The 25,267-nt window shown below is 40.0% G+C and overlaps 1 protein-coding gene across 1 annotated transcript; it reads right to left on the bottom strand.

Annotated features, from left to right (window-relative positions):
- Positions 1-5,648: 5,648 nt before the first annotated feature.
- Positions 5,649-24,642, bottom strand: LOC145660761 (uncharacterized). The gene is made up of 2 exons (XM_081726168.1): positions 23,233-24,642; positions 5,649-5,726 (listed from the first exon to the last, which is right to left on the bottom strand). Exons 1-2 carry the CDS (start codon positions 24,640-24,642, stop codon positions 5,649-5,651), a joined length of 1,488 nt encoding a protein of 495 aa, XP_081582294.1.
- Positions 24,643-25,267: the final 625 nt, after the last annotated feature.

Here is a 25,267-nt window from a genome sequence, read left to right as displayed (position 1 = left end):
AGAAGAGATATTAGCAAGAGTGTGGTGGATCCAGATACTTGTGGAAGGGGGACGTTTTTTGACGTACCACACAATGTTACCAGGTCAACAGTGTTGCCAGCTCAGTACAAAGTTGTATTTTTTTAAAATGGAACATATAGAAGTTTATGCCATCAAAAGAATTAGTACAGAATGTGAATACCAACAAACGAAAGCGCATCTGTCAGTGTTGGCAAATAAGGAAGTTATAAAGCTTCAAAGAACAAGAAATTAAAGTGTCCGTAGGGCAAAACTAGCAAAAAGGCAAGAAAAATAATACTACGAAATGAAAAGAAGTAACCGAAAGAGTAAACCAAAGAACGCACAGCATCCAGTGAGTAACAGGGTTGCCAAAGCAAAGGGGGAAAAAATTGAAAATTTTGCAGTTGCTATAGGAGGAAAAGTGCCCATATGACATAATGCTGGAAACACCATAGAAAGTCTATGTAAGAGTCAGGAATCCTAATCGCGTTTGTTCGAAAGCGATATCTCTAACCGTTTTCGAGATACACCAAAAGTAGCGGGGTTTGCAACACTGCATAATTGATTTGACGATTAGACCCGTGTAGTTCTTACATTTTGTTGGGCGTATCATTTTCATTACTCGTTCCTGAGGGCGAGGGAATTATTATGCAGTGTTGCAAACTCCGCACAGCTTTGGTGTATCTCGGAAACGGTTAGAGATATTGCTTTCGAACAAACGCTATTAGGATTCCTGAATCTTACATAGACTTTCTATGGTGTTTCCAGCATTATGTCATATGGGCACTTTTCCTCCTATAGCAACTGCAAAATTTTCAATTTTTCCCCCTTTGCTGTGGCAACCCTGTTACTCACTGGATGCTGTGCGTTCTTTGGTTTACTCTTTCGGTTACTTCTTTTCATTCCGTAGTATTATTTTTCTTGCCTTTTTGCTAGTTTTGCTCTACGGACACTTTAATTTATTGATCTTTGAAGCTTTATAACTTCCTTATTTGGCAACACTGACAGGTGCGGTTTCGCTTGTTGGTATTCACATTCTGTACTAATTCTTTTGATGGCATAAACTTCTATATGTTCCATTTAAAAAAATACAACTTTGTACTGAGCTGGCAACACTGTTGACCTGGTAACATTGTGTGGTACCTCAAAGGACGTCCCCCTTTCACAAGTATCTGGATCCACCACACTCTTGCTAATATCTCTTCTGGTTTCCGATTTATTCAGGGCTGTCCAACATTACTGAATCACTCTGTATATATATATATATATATATATATATATATATATATATATATATTGATTCCACAGACCTTTGTATAACTTAGTTGTAAATTTTGGGACCCGCAAAATGTTTCCAAATCGGGCCCTGCCCCATTGTCCACAAGTGGTAAGATTTTTCCAATCTACTTTATCATGCTCTAGTACAAAGACTCTCGGCAGATGGTAGCAGGTTTGAGCTTGCAGTGCTTTCAAAAGAAACTGAAACGAATGTTACTGTTTTCAGTGATTCCTTACACAGTATGTTTTGGCTTAAATTATTCTTTAGAACGCTATGTTTAACTTTCATGTTGTTTGCTATGCCTCTGCATGCTAAGCGAGAAACTTAGAATACCTGCAGGGAAAGAGAGGCAGTAAACAAATCAGCTTTGCAGTCAGGCCATTTTACTGACCCTCCGCCGATTCAATCGCCACGTTTTGACAAAGCTAACTGGGATCATTATCGTACCTATCTTACAACTGCCATAGCACATCTACACCCTCCCACTACATCAGAGGAGCTCTACGCCCATGTTGCAACCATCACTTCAGAAATTACACATGCATCAGAGCTGTATATCCCTACTACTAGTTCCACACCATATAAGCCTAAATTACCTCCGAATTACCTTGCTCAAGTCAAACGCTCGCGACAAGCTTATCGAGATTACGTCAGAACACAAAATCCTGAAGCTCTTAGTCTTCACCGTCAGCTGCAACGATCAGTCAAAAATTACATCCAAGCATACAAACGCCGTCAATGGATCAAAACTTGCAATAACCTTGCTGAAACTGCACATCCTTCACGTTATTGGAAACGTCTTAACGCACTCTGTGGCAAGTACAGCAAAACCTCATACCCTATCATCATCAACAACAGCCACGCGCCTTCTGATCAAGATAAAGCCAACGCCTTTGCCGATTATCTGCAAGACATTTTCACACCATCCTCTCATACCCACATCTTTGGTCATCCAGTCGACAATGTCAACACTGCAAATCCTACCTTCCAACCAAATCATAATCATCTTTTGCCGCCACATGAACTCACATCTCCCATCTCCGTTACTGACATAACAACAGTTGTTCAACATAAACGTAACTCTGCTCCTGGCTTTGATTCCATCACATATCGCCATATTAAAGAAAGTCCTCTATCTCTACTTCTTCTCCTTGCCGCTATTTACACCTTTATTCTTAGAACTGGCTTCTTTCCTGCTGAGTGGAAAATGTCCAAAACCCTCATGTTTCCGAAACCAAATAAACCTCCCAGCGACGTCTCTTCATATCGACCTATACAACTTACTTCCACTTTCAGCAAAATTCTTGAACGTATCCTTGTCAACAGACTTCATCCATATCTCCGTGCCCGCCATCTCATACCAACTTTTCAAGCTGGATTTCGCCCGTCATATTCCATTAACGATCAGCTTCAACGTCTAACTACCCTCATTACCAATCACTATAATTCAGTCCGCCCCTCCTGCCTTGTTCTATTCGACCTAGAAAAAGCATTTGATAAAGTCTGGCATCTTGCACTCATTTTCAAACTCATCAAATGTAGATTGCCCATGTCCTACATACGCTTTATTTTTCACTTTTTGGCCTGCCGTATCACATATGTTAATATCAACAATCATCTATCACATCCCGTCTTTCTGAACTCTGGCGTCCCTCAAGGCTCAGCTCTGTCCCCTTTGCTATATTTACTGTTTGTTTCCGACTTCCCGTCTCTTCCGGACGATGTATATCCTTTTCAATATGCAGATGATACAGCCTTCCTTGCCCTTGGTCGCACCATCAGCCATATCAACATCATCTTACAGGAATCAATAAATCGTTTCTCGCACTGGTGTAGCAAATGGAACCTCAATATCAATGCTTCCAAGACACAGGCCATAGTATTCCTACCACCACGCAAACGTTCCAAGACTCACCGGAATCCTTCGCTTCTTTCTCTGTCAGTTCAAGGTACACCGATCCGTCCATCTAAAACAGTCACTTATCTAGGTATTGTTTATGACCATCATCTCACCTGGCTTCCTCATCTCAATTCCATTAAAACCAAAGTTTACAACCGTCTAAATCTTCTCAAACGTCTCACTGGCACTACATGGGGTCCCAGCTCCAAAATTATCCTCAACACGTACAAAGCTTTTCTCCGCCCCGTCCTTACATACGGTTTCACTGCTTGGGTATCAGCTCCCGCCTCCTACTACTACAAACTTGCCACCTTTGAACGCCATGCCTTCCGCATTGCTCATCGCATTTCTCTTCCCAGCCCTACCCGACACTTATACTCACTCATTACTTTTCCTACACTCCTTTATCACCTTGAATCGCTTCGCCTCAAGTTCATCACTGTCCGCTATATGCAACAACAACCAATCCTGTTAGCCACCATGCACTACCTTGCACTTTCATCGGCACGCCCTCGATATTACCATCTCCCTCTAAATTTATTGTTTACATTGTATTGTTATACCTTGCCGCCCAATCATCCCGACTTAGAACTCTTGCAGGACCATCGATTGCATGCTCATCTTCCGCATATATATCCATCGCATCAAGCACAGTGATAAACCTCCGTCTCTAACAGGGCTTCCCCCCGTCTTCATTGGCCTAGCGTCGCCCCTAGGCAGAAGATAACCAGCATTTGTCCTTGCTAACATCTCCTATGTGTTGTGACGTTATCTGCACCTCATTCCATCCCTCATCTTCATCCTTGCCCACATACAATTTATAATCAAACTATCCTGCATTCTTTAATGTTCTTATATTTTGTTTTGTATTTATATGATTTTTATAGTTATGATTAATAATATGTTCATATATATGTTATGTATTACCTACCTCGATAATGATTATGGACGCAAAGCCCATAATGACCTTCCAACTGCAGTATTTATTAATAAAGGAACATCCCATAGCCCAACGCCAGTCCTACCACATCCAAAATAGTTTCCTTGCACCACTTCCCTCCAAGAGGGTGTAGCCCTCTACAGGGTAGCTAGCCTGCGGGCTAGCAAAAAAAAAAAATGCGGCACTTAAAGAAAGCCCGCTTATATTGAAAAAAAAAACATTTTACTGACACTTTTTTACCAGCTTGACGTACCATACGTCACAAGCTGTATTTTGTGCGAAGCCTAGCCTAGCTGAGTATCGTTAACGTGCTTTCGAGGACATTGTGTTGCACACGCACAATAGAGACCAGCACGCATACGTGGTCCCAATTCTCAAAAACGAACAGGTGAAACACTACAATCACAAAATCAGAACAAGCAACCTCGATCAAGATCTCCTGTCAGTCAGGCCTCCGAAAGTGACCTCTATAATCTAGCTATGGACATCGCTTCAAACCAACCTCCAGCAACCTTCAATTATCTTCTCACAAATGCTGACAACAAATATTCTAATCCTAAACACATTCTAATTCAACTTATGAAATACTATCCGCGAGCTAATGTATCAGAAATCATCTTCACTAGGAACGGAATAATTATCAAATCTCCAGACGAAAACTTCCTTACTACAATCAGAAATAAAGCTGGCTTTCACATTTTTGGCGATAAAGCTAACATCCAAGCTCTTTCTCAAACCAGAAAAAAGCAACCACCACCACCTCGACGCCAACCCATGTTTTCAGTGGTGATAAAAGGCGTTCCACCAGCATATTCTGATGAAGAAATCCTGGACGAATTAAGACTCGAATGCTATGAAGTACACAAATGCATTCGCATCAAGTGTCAGTCAGGTCCCACCTATCTCGTTCGAGTTCTTACAGCATCCAAGGAAACAGTAGACGATCTACTGCAAAATGGTGCTTATATCTATCGCAGACGCCATAGAGTAGAACCATCCCGTACTTCACCACCACTTCCGATCCGCTGTGAAAGATGCCAAACATATGCCTCACATCTGACTAAAAACTGTCCAAACTCACCCCGCTGTGGACATTGCAATGAGGACCATTCCACTAACAACTGTCCTAACCTGCAAAAACCACCTCTCTGCAATACCTGCCATCAACAACACCCAACCTATAGTTATAAATGCCATCAAAAACCTGCTCCACCAACTGATAAACCGGAACTATCCGTTCCCATCCGCACCACCGATTCCGCTACACCACCTGCTAACTCCTTACGAGAACCCATCACAACTGAAGACTTGCTCCGTTTCACCACTCTTGTTCTTCAAAATATCCACCCCTTCTTACGCCCACACATTCTTATGCAGGTCGATCACATAGCCCAACAATTATTTGGCCTACAACTTTCTGCTACTTACACCGGTCCACATGCCCACTTTTCCATCACATCTACTAAAACAGATCCAGAATGGCCATCTCTATAATTTACAACCATCGCCCAGCAACTTCTAAAACAGTTTCAATCTTCATGGCAGTCACTTTCCTCTTCATTAATATCCGATCTCTTCTCACTCATAAAGCAGTTTTTGAACAACTCCTAAGGGAGAAACAAATACAGGCTTTTGCGTTGAACGAAACCTATCTGAAACCTACACATCATGTCCGTTTTCCACAGTTTCAACTACACCGTCATGATTGCTCTAGACCATACCAAAGAGCAAATGGAGGCACTGCAATTGGAACATATCACAATATCCCGGTACGCACTCACTATTTTCCAAAGCCACATAACCTTCCCGAGTATTCCATAGTCACACTATATTTTCGCACCAAAATCATCACTCTATGCACTATCTACATTCGACCAGGCCACCCCATACCATATGAATTTTTTCAATACATTGACAATACTTTTAGGCATTACATCATCATGGCAGACATAAATATTCATTGCCGCCCGCAGGCTGAGAAACAACAGTTTCACAACTACATCTCTAATATCATTGCCGCCGATTTTCATCATCTCCCATCGCCATCTCGCCCCATCAGCAACACCTCCCCAGACATAGTTATCAGCTCTGCGTCTCTGAATATTCAAAATCTTAGGGTTCTCCCACCTTTCGGCAGCGATCATGCTCCGATACTACTCGATATTATTCTCACCCACTCAGCTCAAACACAACCACCGCCCATTCACTACTTTGATTATAATCATGCAAATTGGGCTAATTTCCAAGCGGATCTTACAAATTCGATACAACATCTTCAAGAGCCTACATCAGAGCACAACCTCTATGACCTTGTTGACCAACTCACATCATCTCTTGACACAGCCACCCACAATAACATACCCCTACGTATACGTCATCCACACAAACCTCCGATCCCTCCACAATATCATTCCATCCTTGCTGCTTCTCGCCGTTCTTTCCGTGACTTTCAACGTACTCATAATCCTATATCCTTAGCACAGCATCGTCGTTGGACTCGCATGCTTCATAATTACCTTACTGCCTATAAAAGAAAACGTTGGATCTCCACCTGCAACTCCCTCTCGACTACATCACATCCTACGAAATTCTGGCAAAAATTCCATCAGTTAACTGGTCAAACTCGACATACATCATACCCTATCATTTCACATCATCATCCTCTCCAAACCGATACTGATAAAGCAAATGCTTTTGCCTCCTTCTTCCAAGAAATATTTACCCCTACCGTACAACTACCACATCCAACTATCACCCGACGTGTCGAACGCCTTGCAAATCCGCACTCCCCCCTCCTACAACCCAACATTCACCATCAACTCACCGATTCACCTCTTAATGATCCCATTACTCCTGCAGATATCTCAGCCTCCATCAAATCGAAACGTACCACGGCGCCTGGCTTTGACCATATAACTTATAAACTCATAAAAGCCTCTCCTCCCGTCTTATATACACTTCTTGCAGCCATATACAACTTCATTCTCCGCACCGGCTTTTATCCTCCACAATGGAAAATCTCAAAAACTCTGCTTTTCACCAAACCCAATAAATCTCCTACAGAACTCTCATCATACCGTCCTATACAACTGACATCAGTACTCAGCAAAATCTTTGAACGCATTCTTGTCAATCGCCTTCATACCCATCTTTCTGAGCGAAACCTCATTCCTCTTCATCAAGCTGGTTTTCGCCCAAACATCAGTATTTCCGATCAACTCTTACGCCTCACGACTGCCATAACTAATCATTACAATACCTCCAAACCTTCCTGCCTGTTATTGTTCGATCTTGAAAAGGCTTTTGACAAAGTTTGGCATGCCGGCCTCATCGCTAAACTTCTCTCTTTTCATCTTCCTTTCTCCTACATCAGATGTATCCATTGTTTCCTTTCAAATCGTATGACTTACATTACCATCAACCAATCACTTTCACATCCGATCTTTCTTCACTGTGGTGTTCCTCAAGGCTCTGTTCTTTCACCCCTTCTTTATGTATTATACGTAGCAGACATGCCCCCTCTACCCCAAAATGTCTCATTATATCAATATGCCGACGATACCGCTTTTTTCGCCACAGCCAACACTGTTCAACAGATAAATCGAACACTCCAACAAGCAATTGATGCCTTCACTTCCTGGTGTGACAAGTGGCGCCTAACCATAAATCCCCTCAAAACGCAGGCTATCATTTTTCTTCCACCTCGCTGTCGATCACGAATTTATCGCAATCCTGCTCTTCTTCATATTCACGTCAATGGCACTTTCATACGCCCATCATCAACAGTAACATACCTCGGAATCATCTTTGACTCCAAACTCAGCTGGAAACCTCACTTACAGAAAATCCGATCACAGGCTACAAATCGATTAAACCTTCTCCGGCGGCTAGTGGGCACCACTTGGGGCTTACATACTGACACTGTTATTAAGACTTATAAGGTTTTCCTTCGACCTGCTCTCACACATGGCCATATATGCTGGATCTCTGCCCCTGACACACTATATACTAGACTTGCAATATCCGAACGTCATGCTCTCCGCCTTGCTTATCGCATAAGACTACCAGCACCAACTGCCGATCTCTATCGCCGTATCAACTTTCCTACCATCTTACAACACTTAGAAACACTCCGCACAAAATACATAACAAAAGTCATTGCCGAAGGTAATCCGCTCTTCCTCGACACCTTTCACCAGGACATCATTCATGATACCCCTCCTCAACATCAAGCCACACCTCTTCAACATCTTCTTACTCTTTACCATACGACTTTAGACGATAATGACCCCCACAAGGCCGATTTTGCTATATACCGTCCACCTCACCTTAGTCCATGCATTTATCCATCTCTGCACTAGTGTTTTCATCAATGTTGTTAGCAGCGGGCTTCATCTGTCATCATCAGCCCTGTGACGCCCCAGGGCAGAAGATAACCATTCATTTGTCTACACTAACCATATCCCTGTGTTTTGTTGTGGCGTCTATCAGCACTTCACCTCATCTCTCATTTCACAACCATAGCCCGGCCTACTAAATGCAATAGTGAATAATAAATAACCCTACGTATACTGATGCCTTCCCTATGGAAATTGATGCCTCCAAAGCCATTTTGAAGAAAGAAGACGAAAAAAAAGATGACCAGAAAAAGAATAAAATAAATAAATGCTCCTCAAACTCTCAATGCCCAACTATCAATAAAAGTAAAACCCTATACCTAGTTTTTCCTCCTACCGAAGAAAGGGCGTAACCCTTTGATCGGGTTAACCTAAAAAAAAAACATTTTACTGTGAATTGCTGGTTAATAATAAAAATGCTTCTTTAACTACCCATAGCCTATCTATTGTTTTCCAATATATTGCAATAGTACATCTACCTCTCTTCCCCTACAGAGGGCGTAACCCTCTTCGGGTAGTTGCTAGCAATTGCTAGCAGGCAAAAAAAAATTACTGTGATTATTGCATAGTTCGCAAGGATTATTTTTCCGTTAAATCTTTTGAGAAGCAAATATGGGTGACTTATACCCTTGCTTCAAGTACTTTAAGGTTAAAAGTGGTTTAGCAGAATAGTTAAAGTAGCGTATCCCAACCTTTTTCAACTTGCGGCACACTACATATGTAACTTGAATTCTCGCAGCACACCCATATACAGTAGATATTATTATTATTATTATGATTATTATTTGTAAATATAAAATATAGTGGTATTTTTTTCCTTTGATTACTGATCATCTTCTCACAGAGAAGAAAGCTCGATCACTGATTTCCTCCCGTGGTAAGTCATTATGCTTATTTTTTCATTCTAATTTAAAAATAAAAAACCACTGCAATGAGATATGGGACCAACGCTTTTAAAAATATACTTTTTCTTGAAAACTGTATCCAACCTTTCACTAAGAAGGAAGATCACTAAATAACGAATGGACAAACAAATCTCTTTTACTTTTAAAACACAAATGTAGGTAATTTGTATGCATGTTTGCTTTGTCGATAGAACTGGATGTATTTTAAAATTTCAAGTTACGAAATAGTCTGCAACAATAAAGAAGCAATAATGGTCATAACAATGATAACAAATACTATTTTCAACATTAAAAATGTAACAGTGTGAAACTCGAAATTGTAGATTCATAGTAAATGTTAATGTTAAATACAAATATACATTTTTCCCTGTCTTGCAATTTGATTGCTATAGAATTAATAATTTTGTTTCGATTTCCTCGCGGCACACTAGCGGCCCATTCGCGGCACACCGGTTGGGAAACGCTGAGTTAAAGGATATAGGGAATGTCACAAAACTGTATTTTCGAGAAAATGGCGCACAAAGTATAGGGCTATGAAATCTTTTGTTCCTTTTTACATATGGACATTTCTACATCTACGGATGTATGGCATATACAGTCAAATAGTATCAAGATAAACGAACAGGACAAACCACGCACATGGGCATTCCTTGTTTTTTCCCCTTACCCTTCAGTTATAAATCAGTGATGTCAACTTGTGGCGCTGGGGGTAATTAGACTTACTGGAGGCAAAAATGTCGTATGTAACACTAAGTCGTTTGTATTTACTGTATAAATGTTTCCTAGATGAAACGGAGAGTCTGACTTGCAGTCTAGATTGTTTCAAACACCAAATTATTTTAGTGCTTGGACCAAATAAATGTGATATGAACATGATTATTACAATATTTCATGGCAAAAGTGTAGAAAGCGACAAATTGAAGTTGGTTGTGAGTCGCTTGAAACAATTTTGATGTAATGATATCAATGATTTCCAGTATTTGTTGCATATTTATTTACCTGCTAATTCCTTACAGCAATTTTGCTATCTTAAAAACATACGTAAGAGGCTCTCAGCCTCACTTCTGAAGTAAAGGTAATATTGCTATAGCTACTTACTGCTGTTTTACTTGCAATAACAGTGTGTAACGTCGAACAATACATTTTAAGGTTTCATATTTCGGTGCAGAAATTCTTTGGCGAAAACTTGCGAGCTGCACGAGCGTCCACTTTACACTACTCCAGAGCGCCTATTAGGAAAAAAAATTCTGTGTTGCGAGGGAGCAAGAGCGAGCTAAGAGGTTCTACGCTTCCGTTTAATACATTTTTCCCAGTAGACTGAAAGTTGACAATGTATTTTAGTCCATGCAAGAGGATAACAATGGTAAGGTTTGAAGCAATTTTTAGGAAGTTTTCACAAGGATTGTTTGCCTTCTCTTTACTGTATGGTTTCACATATCAATTATCTAACTTCATTTCACTAAATAGTAGACTAAAATCAACAATTTCGCTTTCATTTATAATAAATTTAATAATTTCAAAACTTGTCAACAAAATGGGAACAGAAATTCCCTTATGGGGCTGGTGTGAATTAAATAGTCGGTGTTATTTTAATGGTTTCAGGGAGAATGGTAAAATTATTGTACCTATGCGTCCTTTTCAACAATAGGTGGGGGAAAGCAATTTTTGTTTACTTATTTATAAATCTTAGCATAACGTTTCTGCGAGTTGAATTAAAATCCTAAACAACAAGATATTCGCAGACAGTACATGCAACGGCATTCTTTCCGTAAATGTAAGCCTAGCGATGGTAATTGTTGTCGGGCAGAAAAAGACTTATAATCAGGTTTGTAAGAACTATTGCTGTAGTTTATTGGTCAATTATGCTGATTCTTCGTTTTTGTTCTCTGCCGGAAGCAGTAGTCACAGGTGTCGTGAATGCGCCAGGTGCTGTTTGGAATTAGGGGTGGTATCGAGACGAGACGAGACTTTGTACAATCTCGTCTCGTCTCGGTTGATAAATAGCTGTCTCGGTCTCGTCTCGAGTCAAAAACGCCGTCTCGGTCTCGGTCTCGTCTCGGTCAACAGATGCTTGTCTCGATCTCGGTCTCGGTCTCGAGGACCAAATCTCGGTCTCGTCTCGAAAGTCTCGAAGTAAATAGTGTGAAATTAAAATTGTGAAAGTATTATTATTGTAGTCTTTCGTTTCCGCTTCTTATTTTTTGCCTTCATTCTTGATAATTATGGTACGCTGAACCTCTTCATAGCTAATTTGCTAGCGCTAATGCTTTCCATGCGTATATTCCAGGTTCAATCATCAGTGGGTATATCATACTTGGGATAAAACCTTAATAGTAACCCATATTTCACTTTTTAGCAATAGACTTTGTCTCATATAGCCTCAGTTCTGCCTATACAATTAAACTCGATTAAATTAGCTCCAGTACTATACAGTAGTTTATTTCCTTCCTTTGAATCAGAATTGATTAATACCTCCTAACGGATAACGCAACACAGTAGCACGAAAGTATTAAATCGGACCGAAATTGAAATTTTACAATATCTCGTTTATTATCCAATACATTCTGCTTTGACTGTCATTTTAAAAACAGAATATAGGTCTAACATTCATGATGTTAACAATTAGGGTAAATTATTACTACAATATATTTTGTTTCTAATTGATCAAATGCTTTATTAGCGTTTCACGTCTCCGTGTTTAATTTACATAACACGAACACGAACTTCCTGAACCTTGTGGTGGGAGCTAAGGCACTCACCTTTGCTATGTGTGGTCTTGGGTTGGATCACCAAACAAGTTAGATTCAAAGTCCGATATTTCGCATAGTTCGCGTCTCAATTTAAGTACATTCTGTTTCTTATACAAGTTCATAATGTCTTAATGCATTACATAAGCATATATCCAGAGCCGTAACTAGGCAGGAGCAACTGGGACAGTGTCTCGGGGTCCTCATCCATAAGGGCGTCGAAAAACCCAGTCAGGCTTACAAAATTTCTACTCTGAGAAATAAAGAAAGGATAATAGATAAGAAATTGAAGAATTTAGTGCTATAATTTAAATAAATTGTCATGGATACTGCAGATCTATCTCTTTGTACGCTAGGAAAAATGTCGCCCCTCGGTGGCGATGAAATCAGCTTTGGGGGCCCACAGAGTTATTGTTACTCATCTAAGTAGGACAAAACAATAAATTTGTTTGCTTTTGGAAATATCTAGTTTTACTCTTCGTACTACTCTTCGCAGTAGCTTATGTGAAGTATAAAAAGTTTTAAAAATTATTTGTTTATTTTTATTTTATTTTATATAATTTTTGCTCTGATTAACCATAGAATTTCAATGATGTCACGCAGAGACGTAAGCAGACTACAGCACGCTTGAGTACAGCAGAGCCGTAAGCAGCATGCTTGACTACTATTCGCGTGCTCCCAAGTTCGATTCCCGGTGTAAGTACAGTTGAACGACAGAAGTGGTTCCACTATAATCAGTAGATCCACGTCTCCTTTAGCCGCCCTAGCATAGCTGTGGGACGTTAAACTAAAAACAAACCAACCCAAAAATCAACACAATGAGTATTACTGACTGTAAGTCTTTGAATAATTGCATATACACTGAAAAAAAAAGCCAAGTCCAGATTTCAGAAGAAAACGAGGATAATATGCTTTCTGTTGGGAACACCATGACAAGACAGTGGTGTCAATCGTAATACTGGGTGAAACACTCTCATTTCTATGGCGACATAGTCAGTAAGTGAGAGCGGTCCTTACTGTTTCCACAGGAGTAATTGGTGCTCTCACTTACTGACTGTGTCGCCATAGAAATGAGAATGTTTCACCCAGTATAACGATTGACACCACTCTCTTTTCATGGTGTTCCCAACAGAAAGCATTTTATCCTCGCTTTCTCCTTATATCTGGGCTTGGCTTTTCTCAGTGTAGCTAAATGGTATGAATCGAGTTTGAGGCGGTCGATGGTCAAACTAAAACAAGTGAAATGTAATTAGGGTGTAATTAGAACTTTTAATTAAGCACGGTTTTAATCTAAAGTGTATACTAGGTTTAACAAGTAAAGGTTCTCTCATAAGAATCGGGGATCCGGAAACTGCGCATATATTTAGATAGAGGGCCGTGAAGGAATACTGGTGAAATATGCCGGGCCGACAGCAAAGGATAAATCCAATATGGTCGCCCGAAGGTCATGCCAATCGGCTTTTGCAAGCAATTTCTTATCCACTTCCCATGGGCAGATTGACCTAATGTTTTGCAGATTGATATATGTAAGAACACTACACATCTATTGGTTTGAAATTTCGCGGACGTTGACGTATTGAATCGAATATGGCCGATCAAAATGTCAATGTGTCAACGACTCGTGTCTGGAAAACGAATTGTACTATGGAAGTACAGTATCACTAGAGTCTATATATATACACTAGCTGAAATACCCATTCTTTGCACGGGTCAGATAAAATATCTATGTAAACAAACAGAACAACGGAAGAAAAATGTTACATATCCTGGTAAACACCCCCTGAGACCCCTGGTTCCCAGCCGATGGGGACTGTATTTGAAAGTCAACGCCTGTGGGAGTATTACCATTCATTTTAGCGACCTCCAAAGCTATGAATTTGACATTAATATCGGTCATTTTGGATTATTTTTACATTTCTTGGTATTATCCCGGTGACCCCCGGCCCAAAGTTGAATGGGATGAATTTGGAAATTAATGCGCTCCGAGTTTCACCATTAACCTCAGCAGCCGCGAAAACTGAATTCGACACCAATATCAGTCAATACTACTTTTACATGTCCCCGTAAACGCCCCCTGAGACCCCTTGGTTCCCAGGCGATGGGGGCTGTATTTGGAACTCAACGCTTGTGGGAGTATCACCATTGATCTCAGCGACCGCAAAAACTATGAATTCGACATTAATATCGTTCATTCTACTACTTTTACCTATATCGGTAACCACCCCGCAAGTGCTCCTAACAGCACAAGATTTGCTAGGCATGTGCCAGAGATGGAGTGAGTCAGTGGGTCAAGTGGGTCAAGTTTTCTGGGTGGGTCAGTGGGTCGTGGGTCAACAGCATATAACCGTGACCCACCACCCACCGTAACCCACTGCGACCCACCACCCACCGTGACCCACTGCGACCCACCGTAACCCACTGCAATCCACCACCCACCATGACCCACTGCGACCCACCGACTCAGTGTGACCTACCGACTCACTCTGCTTACTGCATTGTAGACGGTATCTTCTGAAGACTGGTAAATTTGTCTTCATTTTACTTTCAAGACCTTCATTTCCCTTCCTTTTCCATTTGTTTCCGTCTACTTACCTAAGGTGAGTATGCTATATCTAAGTGAAAAAAAAGAACTTCAGGCACTTTTGGATTTGATATTTGTAATTGTAGTAATAGCAATAGGACTTATACTACTACTTGGCTTTCGAGGCCTGTCAGTTTTTAGAGAAGCTAACTACTGGAAAAATACATTTTTGAATCACAGTAATGCATAAATTATTATTTAAAAAAATGAATGTAACTATGTGTGCCTGATCATAACGGCCAAATTACAAGTCAAATGAAATGACTTTTGGTATATAGTTATAGTGCGTCCAGTAAGAGAACGTCTCTGACAGCTCGCAGTGACATTGCCACTACTCGCGTGTCAAGGTTTTTTTCGGTGCAACTGTTGTGGCAATTTAATGGTATAAGACAGAGTGATCGTGGTTGCTAACACTGGTATCAAAGTAGGGGCTGCAATGTCCCACCGCATGTGGTAAGAAACGTCAGAGCCGTGCTATAGGCCTTAATCCAAACTGGGATGTTATATTGCTTTCATTATAATACACATCCCAAACAGGTAGTGAGGATCCGAATTTTTGCGGGAAAAAATAGTATCTCGCAAGCGTTAAACTTACGAAGCTAAAGTTCAGTGTATTAACTCTTTATTAAAAATAAACAGAATCTGTCCTAGCATTTTTTTTTAATTATCCTTTATGGAGGTGGGGGGCACTTTCTATATTTGGAAAATTGGAAGTGATTTGGTTTGTAAAAATAATCAAAAATGATCTATATTAGTTAAGAAAAAAATTCAGAAACAAAACATACAGTACTTCGCTTCATATACCCATTGCTTTCTACTATAATAATTGCTGAAGCTTATGTTTATTATATGGAGCGCTTGCAGCACAGGGCAATCAATCCATAAAGTTGTGAGAAAAATAGACATAAAATTTATACTGTAAGCTTAAGTACACGGAAATTTTAGTTTGTATTGTATACATAATTATATGGAAAATTCTACACTTTTTTTCCTTTACGTGTCTACTTACCTTGATTTGGGACTTTCAAATTTCATCCCTTTTTCCACTGAAAAGTATATATAATTGAACAAGGAAATAATTATACTATGATAATTTAATTGGAATTCATCGTAATTTGGCTCATAACAAACAGCAGTGTGGTAATTGAAGGGGAAGAAGGGGCAAAATTCTCAGACACCTCTGAACACTTCTCTGAAACCTCGTTTCCTTTTGCCTTCTAGGGGGGAGGGAACTCGGTAATGACATCAAACTTTGATGTGTAATTACAAAAACTAAATTTATAAACAAATAGGAAAACATCAGTTTATCAGGTTTTAATTGATAATTTATGCACAAGATTTCCTATCGAAGATGTGGTAGATGAAGTTTCTGTTCTCCATGAGTCGAAATTGCCAACTGACATGGTCGATATGGAAAAGATGTTGTATGGTGATAGAGAGGTGATACTTCTTGCGGAGTATTTCAAAACTGACCAAGAAAAATCTTTATCAGATTTAAGTGTAGCAAGCAGATTGTTGAGTATTACAAATTTCCACGACTGAGTGCGAACGGGAATTTCCCCTTATGAATTTATAGATGACTAACATTAGAAATAGACTAAGTGCTCAAACATTGTCTAACTTGTTGTTCATCAATGTTAATGGCCCACCGCTAGACAAGTTCAAAGTAGACGAGCTAGTTATTTCCTGTCTGCAGGGTGGACATCATTGCGCTGCGGATGATTTACCACGAAAAAGTTCTGGAGGCCAACAGGAAATAAACCCGATTTCAGATTTGTTTTAAGGTGGCAAATTACGAGTTATGGAAAATGTATACGTGTATTACTAATGGCTTATTTGTGTTTTTTAGGGATGGGCATGAGTCGCGCTAAAACTCGACTCAACTCGAAACACGACTCGAATTCGAGTCGAGTTAGAGTCGAGTCAAAGGTAATTTTCTCGAGTCGAGTTCCCAGTCGAGTCACTGTTTTGAGGTCGAGTTTCGAGTCGAGTCGAGTTTGGTACATGGCTCGCTCGTTCATCTCGTTTTAGCTCGTTTTAAAATCGTGACCTGACTAGACTGGGAAGCGAAAGCCGTGAGAAATATAAGTAGTAAAGTGGATTACTTTTAATGTTGCTCACGAGAGGGGACATTGTTCGCGTCTCGTCTCGTCTTGATAACGAGACAATAGATTTTTATAACGAGACACTCTCAAATGTTATGAGCACCAATAACGTTGTGTGCCTATGCTACTGAGGCTTACACTAAACGCTTTTTTTTTAGATGAGGTTTTTATACCTACAAATTTAGAACGTATTTTTATGTTTATTTTATGAGGGAGATTATTAGAGTAAATGAAAGGTACACAAATTTTGTGGAGGAAATTGTGAGCAAAAGGAAATATTCCTTAATAGCAAAGGTAGTGTGTGAGGCTCAATGCGAGTACCTTTGTTTTTAAAAAATGAATCTAATTTGGAATTTAGTTTCCAGAAAAAATTTGATTAGTGTTGGGCTGAAAACAACACTTAACCTTAAAACAGACATTTAGACGGGAGAGCAGAGTTATAGGTATTTGTAAAGAAACTGCAATAGATTTAGATTTATGTTAATGAATGCTTACTACTTATGGACTTAAAGTTTTTTTATTTTAGTTTGTTGTAATTGGCACCAACACTCACACAAACACTTTACTATTACACAGTTTGTAGAAGTTGTTTGGTAGCACTTGTTTAGTTCATAAAGATGAATGGTAAGTTTTTTTTAATTTATTGGACATCAAAATTGCTAGAAGTTTAATTTTGTGCGGTGACCAATAAGGAGTCGGGGTCCCAGCATTGTAGTTGGCAGGCAATTTTTTTTTGGGGGGGGAGAACGTTGAAGGTATTTTTTAAATACTCTGAAGTATTTAAAGAATTGTAAAAATAGGTTTTTTACGTATTGGATATTTTTTTATATTAAATTTGTTTTTTGATTATTAAGTTAAACAAAATAGGATGAGCTCGCACACGGAGATTTTGCGCGATAGAGTTTTGGAGGCAGAAGTTATTATGTTATAAATTGTTGGTTATATTTGTAGTTTTGTATGGTGTTTTTTGAGCGATGAAGCGTTTATATTTTAGCAAATTGATTTTTTGGCGATGAGAACGGTTTTTTAAATGAATTTTTATTTTAGGTTTGCAGTTTCGTTGATTTTTTTTAATTTTATGCTTTGTTTGCATGTTTGTTTTTTGGTTAATGTTAAAGGCCGATTTAATGAAGTAAGAAAAGTAATTGTTTTTATGTAATGAAAATTAATTTGGAATAGTTGAGTTTTTCCGATTTTTTTTATTCGTTTTTATTTATTTTTGCTTTTTTTTATAAATTACAAATTAAATGTGTTTTACGATAAAGTATGTATACTGTGTAGATCTTATTATCAAGACTGAGACTTGTATGGTCGAATTTTTTAGCCCAAGCAGATGCCCAACCCAGGCACTGATGTCAACAGGCTCAGCTCGATTCAACTGAGAGAACAGCTCGATCCGGCTCGGTTGGGATGCTCGATCGGCACGGCTCAATTGAACTGATAGCTTAAGCCAGTTTGGTTGGGATGAGCCATCGACTCTACTCAATTGAGCGAAGGCTCGAGCCGACTTGGTTGAGGTGAGTCACCAACTTGGCTCAAGTGAGCCGATGGCTCGAGCCGGCTCGGTTGGGATGAGCCATCAGCTCGAGCCGGCTCGCTCGAGGTGAGCCATCGGCTCAGTAGACATGACATGCAAACGTATTTTCTGAGATCGACTCTGTGGTGAACGAGTCGTGAGCCGACCCATTTAAACCAATTACACCATTAGAGTCGGCACAGATGATTCAACATGATCAAATGGATCGAGTTTGTTTGTTCACTAGAAGTCAGTTGTCGTTTTATTGAAGTGACTGTATATCTGGATCAATGGATCTTGTATCTGGGCCCTAGTTTAAAAAAAATCTTGGTTCGGATATGAGGAAGACTATTACAAAACTAAATTCTTGTACAATCAGGTGTAAATTTCCAACTCGATAAATTTCTTGTGAGCTACACTAAGAAAAAAATGCAGGTAGCGAACTTAAAAAGGTAGGTTACATGCGTAATTTCTGTAGTTTTTGAACTTAACTTACACCAGACATAACTGAAAATGGATGTTTTATAATACTTTCCGTATAAGTGTTCCATCTATACGTACTTTTCTTATGAACCAATATAGGCGGTCAGGATCTCACATACAAATGGACGTATATAACATATATGGTAACATAAATATATGCATGTGATATACGGAAAAACAGTTAATGTCAAACATCCTGCAACGGCATGATATAACATCTAAGGGCAGTATGTATGTAGCATATGGATAACGTATGCTCCATACTCATTTCTGTAGTAAGCAAGAGGATTCTGTGTATTTGTACAATATACCGCTGTCCGGATAACGGATTTTTCTCAGTGTATCTTGAAGAATTAATGGATAGAAGCAGTGATTAGTAGTTTTCGTTGATTCAAGTTGGTGAGGCCATGGTAGAGGCGGATCTAGGAGGTAAAAACTGGGGGGGCGCAGTTGGAACCAAGATTATGAGGAGTATACCTTGTTTATTATAAACTTTAAAAGTTATATAAATAATAGCTTAAATTATTTTTGTCACTCAAAAAACTGGGGGCCTAGGCGCCCCTGACCCCCGCCTAGATCCGCCATTGCGCCATGGGTCCCTAGCGCTCCATTTCTGTATGACTCTGGTACTCTAAATTGTCTCCTTAACTTTGAGAGCTTTTTGCTCATACAGAATATCAACCGGAAAAGAATAATAAACTTGCTTCTACCTCCTGTTCAAACCGAAGCAAGTAAACTTGTCGAGAATAGAGCCGGGACCGCAAACATAGAAGGCAAGCATATTCGCCATTTGACAGGAAAGAGGTAGGAAAAATGACCACTGTTCCCAGTTAAAGTTTCCTTAACGTAACAATTAATTTTCACTTTAGACTATATACAATACTCAATAGATACAAACGCATACATAGGTAGCAAATGCATTCATCAAGAAATTACGTGAATGCAATAATAATAGAGAAACCTATAGGAGAGACTCGATATATCTTAGGTTTAATTGTTTATCACTCATCTGCTAACAACAATGCTTCGTGCAGCAATGTGATAGTATTAGAATAGCGGCAAGTTCAACAGTTGACATCTACTTAAGGTGAAACAAAGGTCGAGTTTGTTTGTTCTATGGTCATTATTTTTTTTATTTATGACAGACCTCTTGTAGGATAGAGGAAATCTAAAACGGAAGGGGGAAAAGGAAGGTGAAGACAGCGAAACATTCTTTTGACAATTTTCAGTCCTCGCATTTTCTCCCTAGTAAGATACCTTCAACGAGTAAAATATAGGCCTTGTATAGTTCATTGACCTCACTGAAAAAAAACTATGTGCCACACAATATTTTTGAGTATATTCTCCTATACTATAGAAAATCTACAGACCACACTTTTAAAAAATCTCGTTTTCCGTATTGTGACGAAAAATCCCTAGATCTAAAAATAAATATGTAGATCTGGCAACCTGTTATATCCGCATCTGCAAATAGCGGTTATACTTTATCTGTGTTCCTGAGTCTTTTACGGTTGGGAGGGAAAAATATACTTTTTCTCTGGAGACCGACTGGTTATGATTTACAACATGCTGTTTGGAACAATGTATTTACTCATATGTTTCGTATTTTGTGAATCTACCGTCGGCAAATCGGACAAAATGTTCTTTCTTTTTTGTGTCCTGTACGTTTGTTTGAAGCGGTAAAACCTCCAAACTTCTAGATAGTGAGAGGATTGGTCCACAAAAAATCAACAGAAAGATGCGGAAAGAAAATACTTACAGTGAAACCTGTCTATGTTGGCCACCATCGGTTCCATCGAAAAGTGGCCAACTTACAGAAAATAAGTGTGATTTGTGTATTTTTAGAATAGGATTTCTAGTATTACTTGACTGTAAAATTTTAATAAGCAGTGGCAAGACAGATACTTATAAATAATGTATATAGAGTAATCAAAAATATACAGTACTAGAAAATATTACTATAGTATGCAAGAGCGCCGATTTCTCTGTACATTTGGGGAGCCCATTCAGATGCAGAAGGTATATATATGAAGATTTTAAGACAAATTGCACTCAAATTATACCAAATATTGTATACTCATAAATAAAATAGGGGCCACATGAGCTTTGGGAGCCCGGTCCCCCTCGGCCCCCCAGAATCGGCGCCCTTCATAGTATGTTTAATCCCACCCAACACAAGTACATACTGGTCATGTGTAAAGAATGTTCCTCGAGGTACATTGGAATGTACATGATAGGTACGTGAATAGAGCAATCATGTGAAATACACATGTAAGGAATAAGGTTACTTCCGCCCAAAAGTACGTGCATGACACATACCGAGGAATGTACCTATTATGTGTATATCACGTACCGTGTATGTACTACGCATGTCAGTAATGTTCCTTAGGGCAGTGCTATGCAACTGGGGGTGCGAGTACTTAAATACTAAAACCTTAACGCTTCATTTTTACGTTCGAATGTAGAAGCTTGTACTTTTAAAAAAAGCCAAGCAACTAACTCTGAAAATAGATGCCCTCCTCCGGCATCTGTGTGGCAATTTAACTATCTATTAAAATACTACAGTAACATTTACAAGCGATTTTTTTTACAAGCGTTTTTTTTAACCAGCTAGCCTACGCTAGCTACTACCCGAAGAGGGTTACGCCCTCTGTAGGGGAAGAGATGTTTAGTATATTCTGCTATTCAGAAAGCAATGGTTGGGCTATGGGTAGGTACAGAAAACTTTATTATTCAAACTTTCACAGTCATTATGGCCTTTAACCATAATCATGAGGAAAGGTAAATACATAAACTGCAGTGAGGGAAAACCATAACTGTAAGTGATATGATGTGGAATGATGAAATGAAGTGCGAAACTCACTACAACACATAGGTTTTGTTAGTTGAACTAATGCTGGTTATCTTTAGGGGCTGCGCTAGGCATCAATGAGGACAGAGGAGCCCTGTTAGTACACAAGGTGTCACTGTGCATGTGATGGCCATATGTGAGGTAGATGAGCGGCTGTAGTGTATGGCTCGTAGTAGACGGCGTCTGGGTGGTCTGGAGGTAGAGTGTAATGGTACAAAGTGAATAGTAATGAGAGCGGAGGGAACAAAGCGGCAACGGGAGAGGTACTTCGGGCATGATCGTCAAAAGTTTGCTGAAGAAGTGGATGATTGTTGTGCAGGCGCTGGGTAATATATTTAGTGCGTAATGTTTCTAAATGATATAAGATATGCGGAAATGTAAGTCTATGATAGAGATCTTGAGTGGGACTTGGTAATTTGATACGATAAGCAATTCGCAAGGCATGACGTTCCAAGATGCATAATTTCTCATAGTATGAGGTCGGAGCAGATATCCAAGCTGTAAATCCGTACGTCAAAATCGGGCGGAGGAAAACTTTGTACGTGTTAAGAAGTGTATGAGTATGGAGTCCCCAGGTAGTTCCAGCAAGACCTTTCAGAAGATTGAGGCGAGAGTACGCCTTCTTGGAGATATCTTTCAGATGTGGTGTCCAGGTTAGTTGATGATCGAAGGTTACTCCTAGATATTTGACACTGCGAGTAGGTTTTAAAGGTACATCTTGTACAGAGAGGTGTAAGAGTGTTGGGTTGCGGTGTACACGTGAACGATGCTTCGGGGCAAGAAATACAATACATTGAGTTTTTGCTGGGTTTATTAGCAGTCTCCAGTGGGAGCACCAATCAACAAAGACATTGATAGCATCCTGGAGAGCCAGATTAAGCTGATGAATTGTTTTGCCCGTCGCAAAAAGTGCAGTGTCATCGGCATACTGAAAGAGCTTAACATTATCTGGGACTGCTGGGAAGTCGGAAACGAATAGAATATATAGTAAGGGCGACAAAGCCGATCCTTGGGGAACTCCAGAATGAAGAAAAATAGGAAATGAAAAACTAGTGTTGATACAGACATAAGCCAATCGACAGCTAAGAAAATTAAAGATGAATCTAAGGTAAGCAATAGGCAGGCGGAGCTGTTTGAGTTTATAGATGAGAGCGGGATGCCAGACCTTGTCGAAAGCCTTCTCGAGATCAAACAGGACCAAGCAGGACGGGTTGCCTGTGTTAAAGTGAGTATAGATGGAATTTGAGAGGCGGAGCAATTGGTCATTAATGCTGAAAGAAGGTCTGAAACCAGCTTGCTCGAGTGGAATGACGTGGTGATGTGCCAGGTATGAATGAAGACGTTTGACAATGATGCGTTCCAGTATTTTACTGAAGGTCGATGTTAGTTGAATAGGACGGTATGAGCTAACAGAAGCAACAGGTTTATGTGGTTTGAGAAACATAAGAGTTTTCGAAGTTTTCCAGTCAGCAGGTACAAAGCCAGTGCGAAGGATAAAAGTAAAGATGTGACAAAGCAGATATAATACTACGTACGGACTTTCTTTAATGTGTCTATATGTAATAGAATCCATGCCAGGGGCTGTGTTACGTCTGTGAGCTACAACTGAATTGATGTCAGATATAGAGATCGGTGTAGTAAGAGGATTGTTTTCAGGCAGAGTGTGATTAACATTAGGCTGTAGATGAGGAGAATCCAGATTGAGTTTGTCGACTGGATGAGAACGATGTGGAATTTCAGGTGCAAGAGGCGTAAAGATGTCCTGGAGATATCTTGCAAATGCATTGGCCTTGTCTGTATCAGTGTGCAGCGGAGTATTATTGTCGATAAGAGGATATGTTGTACGAGTATTTCGACCTGTAAGCTGTCGGAATCTTTTCCAATACTGAGTGGGATGTGAAAGTGAGCCGAGATTGTTGCAAGCTTTGACCCAGCATCGCAATTTGTAAGCCTTAAGATAGTTGTGCACCGTTCGTTGCAACTGCCTGTAATGATGAAGAGAGTCAAGGTTGCCAGTGGCAGCAAAATCTCTATAAAACTGTCGGGACCGTTTGATCAATGGTAAGTATTGAGGAGGTAAAGAGGGTCGAAAAGTCGAAACTGTTGACTTAGGGATATGTTTGTCTGTGGCGTTATGGATAGCATTAACTAGAGAATCCAAAGTTTCAGAAAGTTCTGATTCTGTAGCTGGTGGCTGTAAATGATGAAGATGATCCTGAAGATACGATCTGTAAGCTGTCCAATTTGCTTTATCGTAACGATAGACAGTACGGGGAGAAGAAGACTGAGAAGTGGTAGTTACACGAGTCTGAATGTCTAGCTTGATTGGAGCATGATCGCTACCAATGAGATCAAGAACGTTAACACAGCTACGATGTGACATGTTGTTCGAAACAATAACTATATCTGGAGTAGTCTGACTCGCGGGACGAGTCGGTTTTGGAAGTGGCAGAGTCACTCCAGTAGTATGACTGGTGATGTAGTTGAGGAAACGATCCCGTTGAGTATGTGTCCGGCTATGTAAATTCACATCTGCCATAATGATGTAGGTACGGAAGGTATTGGAGATATACTGAAAGAAGCTGAACGGAATATCATGCCCAGGACGGATGTATATAGTTGCTACAGTCACATACAATTCCTGATAATATAATGATGTGATAAGGTATTCAGGAAGATTAGGCAGAGTCGGAGAGTGACTACGAAATGGAATAGACGGTGAAAACCCAATCGCTACTCCCCCGTTGGCTCGCCTAGCAGGGAAAGTGCTATCTTGGCGTAACAGTTGGAAGCGAGGTATGCGGCATGACAATCTGGGTGTGAGATGTGTCTCATTAAGGATAAAGGCATGGATTTTTTCTTCGAGTAAAAGTGCTTCGAAGAGCGGCTTATGCTGTGGTAAAGAACGGATGTTTAAGAACAAAAAGGAGAGCGCCATAATGCAGAGAATGATGACAGGATAGCTGTTAAACCTCCGTTTCGAGTACATTTGAGTGATAATAGACGACATTGCCGGAATATGTTGGATAGATATTGGCGTGGAAAATTGCCTTAGCCGCGATTTGAATTTGTTGGGCGATGTGATCTCGAAGGAATGGATGGATATTTTGTAGCGAGAAGGTAAGAAATGTGAGAAGCTGATGGACAGTTACAGGTTGCTGTAAAGCTGGATTGGCGGGTGGTTGGATTTGGTCCGGTATGCGTAATGGTGCCACAGTCTCTGGCTTTGTTGGTTCAGGAGCTGGTTTGGATCGGCATTTGTAACTGTATGTAGGGTGAGAATGATCTTGACATGTGGAGCAGGTTGGAGGTGATTGTAAATTTGTACAGCTTCTTGTAGGGTGAGGGCCGGAACAATAACCACATTTGAATGGATTTTTACATTGGGAAGTGGAGTGCTGACCGTAGACCTGACACCGTTCACAGCGAATGGGTAAAGGAGCGGAGGTGCGTGATGGTTCAACACGATGGCGTTGTTTATAGATATAGGCGCCACGGGTGAGTAACTCATCGATAGTCTGTTGAGAGTTTGTGAGAACCCGCACCATGTAGGTCAACCCATG

Source organism: Thermobia domestica, chromosome 9 (genome assembly GCF_964235325.1).
Source record: "Thermobia domestica chromosome 9, izTheDome1.hap1.1, whole genome shotgun sequence".
Taxonomy (NCBI): domain Eukaryota; kingdom Metazoa; phylum Arthropoda; class Insecta; order Zygentoma; family Lepismatidae; genus Thermobia; species Thermobia domestica.
The sequence above is the reverse complement of the archived record's forward strand: the minus strand, read 5'-3'. Positions and strand labels throughout refer to the sequence as shown.

Coding starts and splice junctions, on each gene's coding strand:
- LOC145660761 (XM_081726168.1), bottom strand. CDS start 24,642: ATGGCGCTCTCCTTTTTGTTCTTAAACATCCGTTCTTTACCACAGCAT. Junction 5,727..23,232: donor TTAAAGAAAGTCCGTACGTA/GTATTATATCTG, acceptor TTTCTCCCTTAG/GAGTTGTTCAAAAACTGCTT.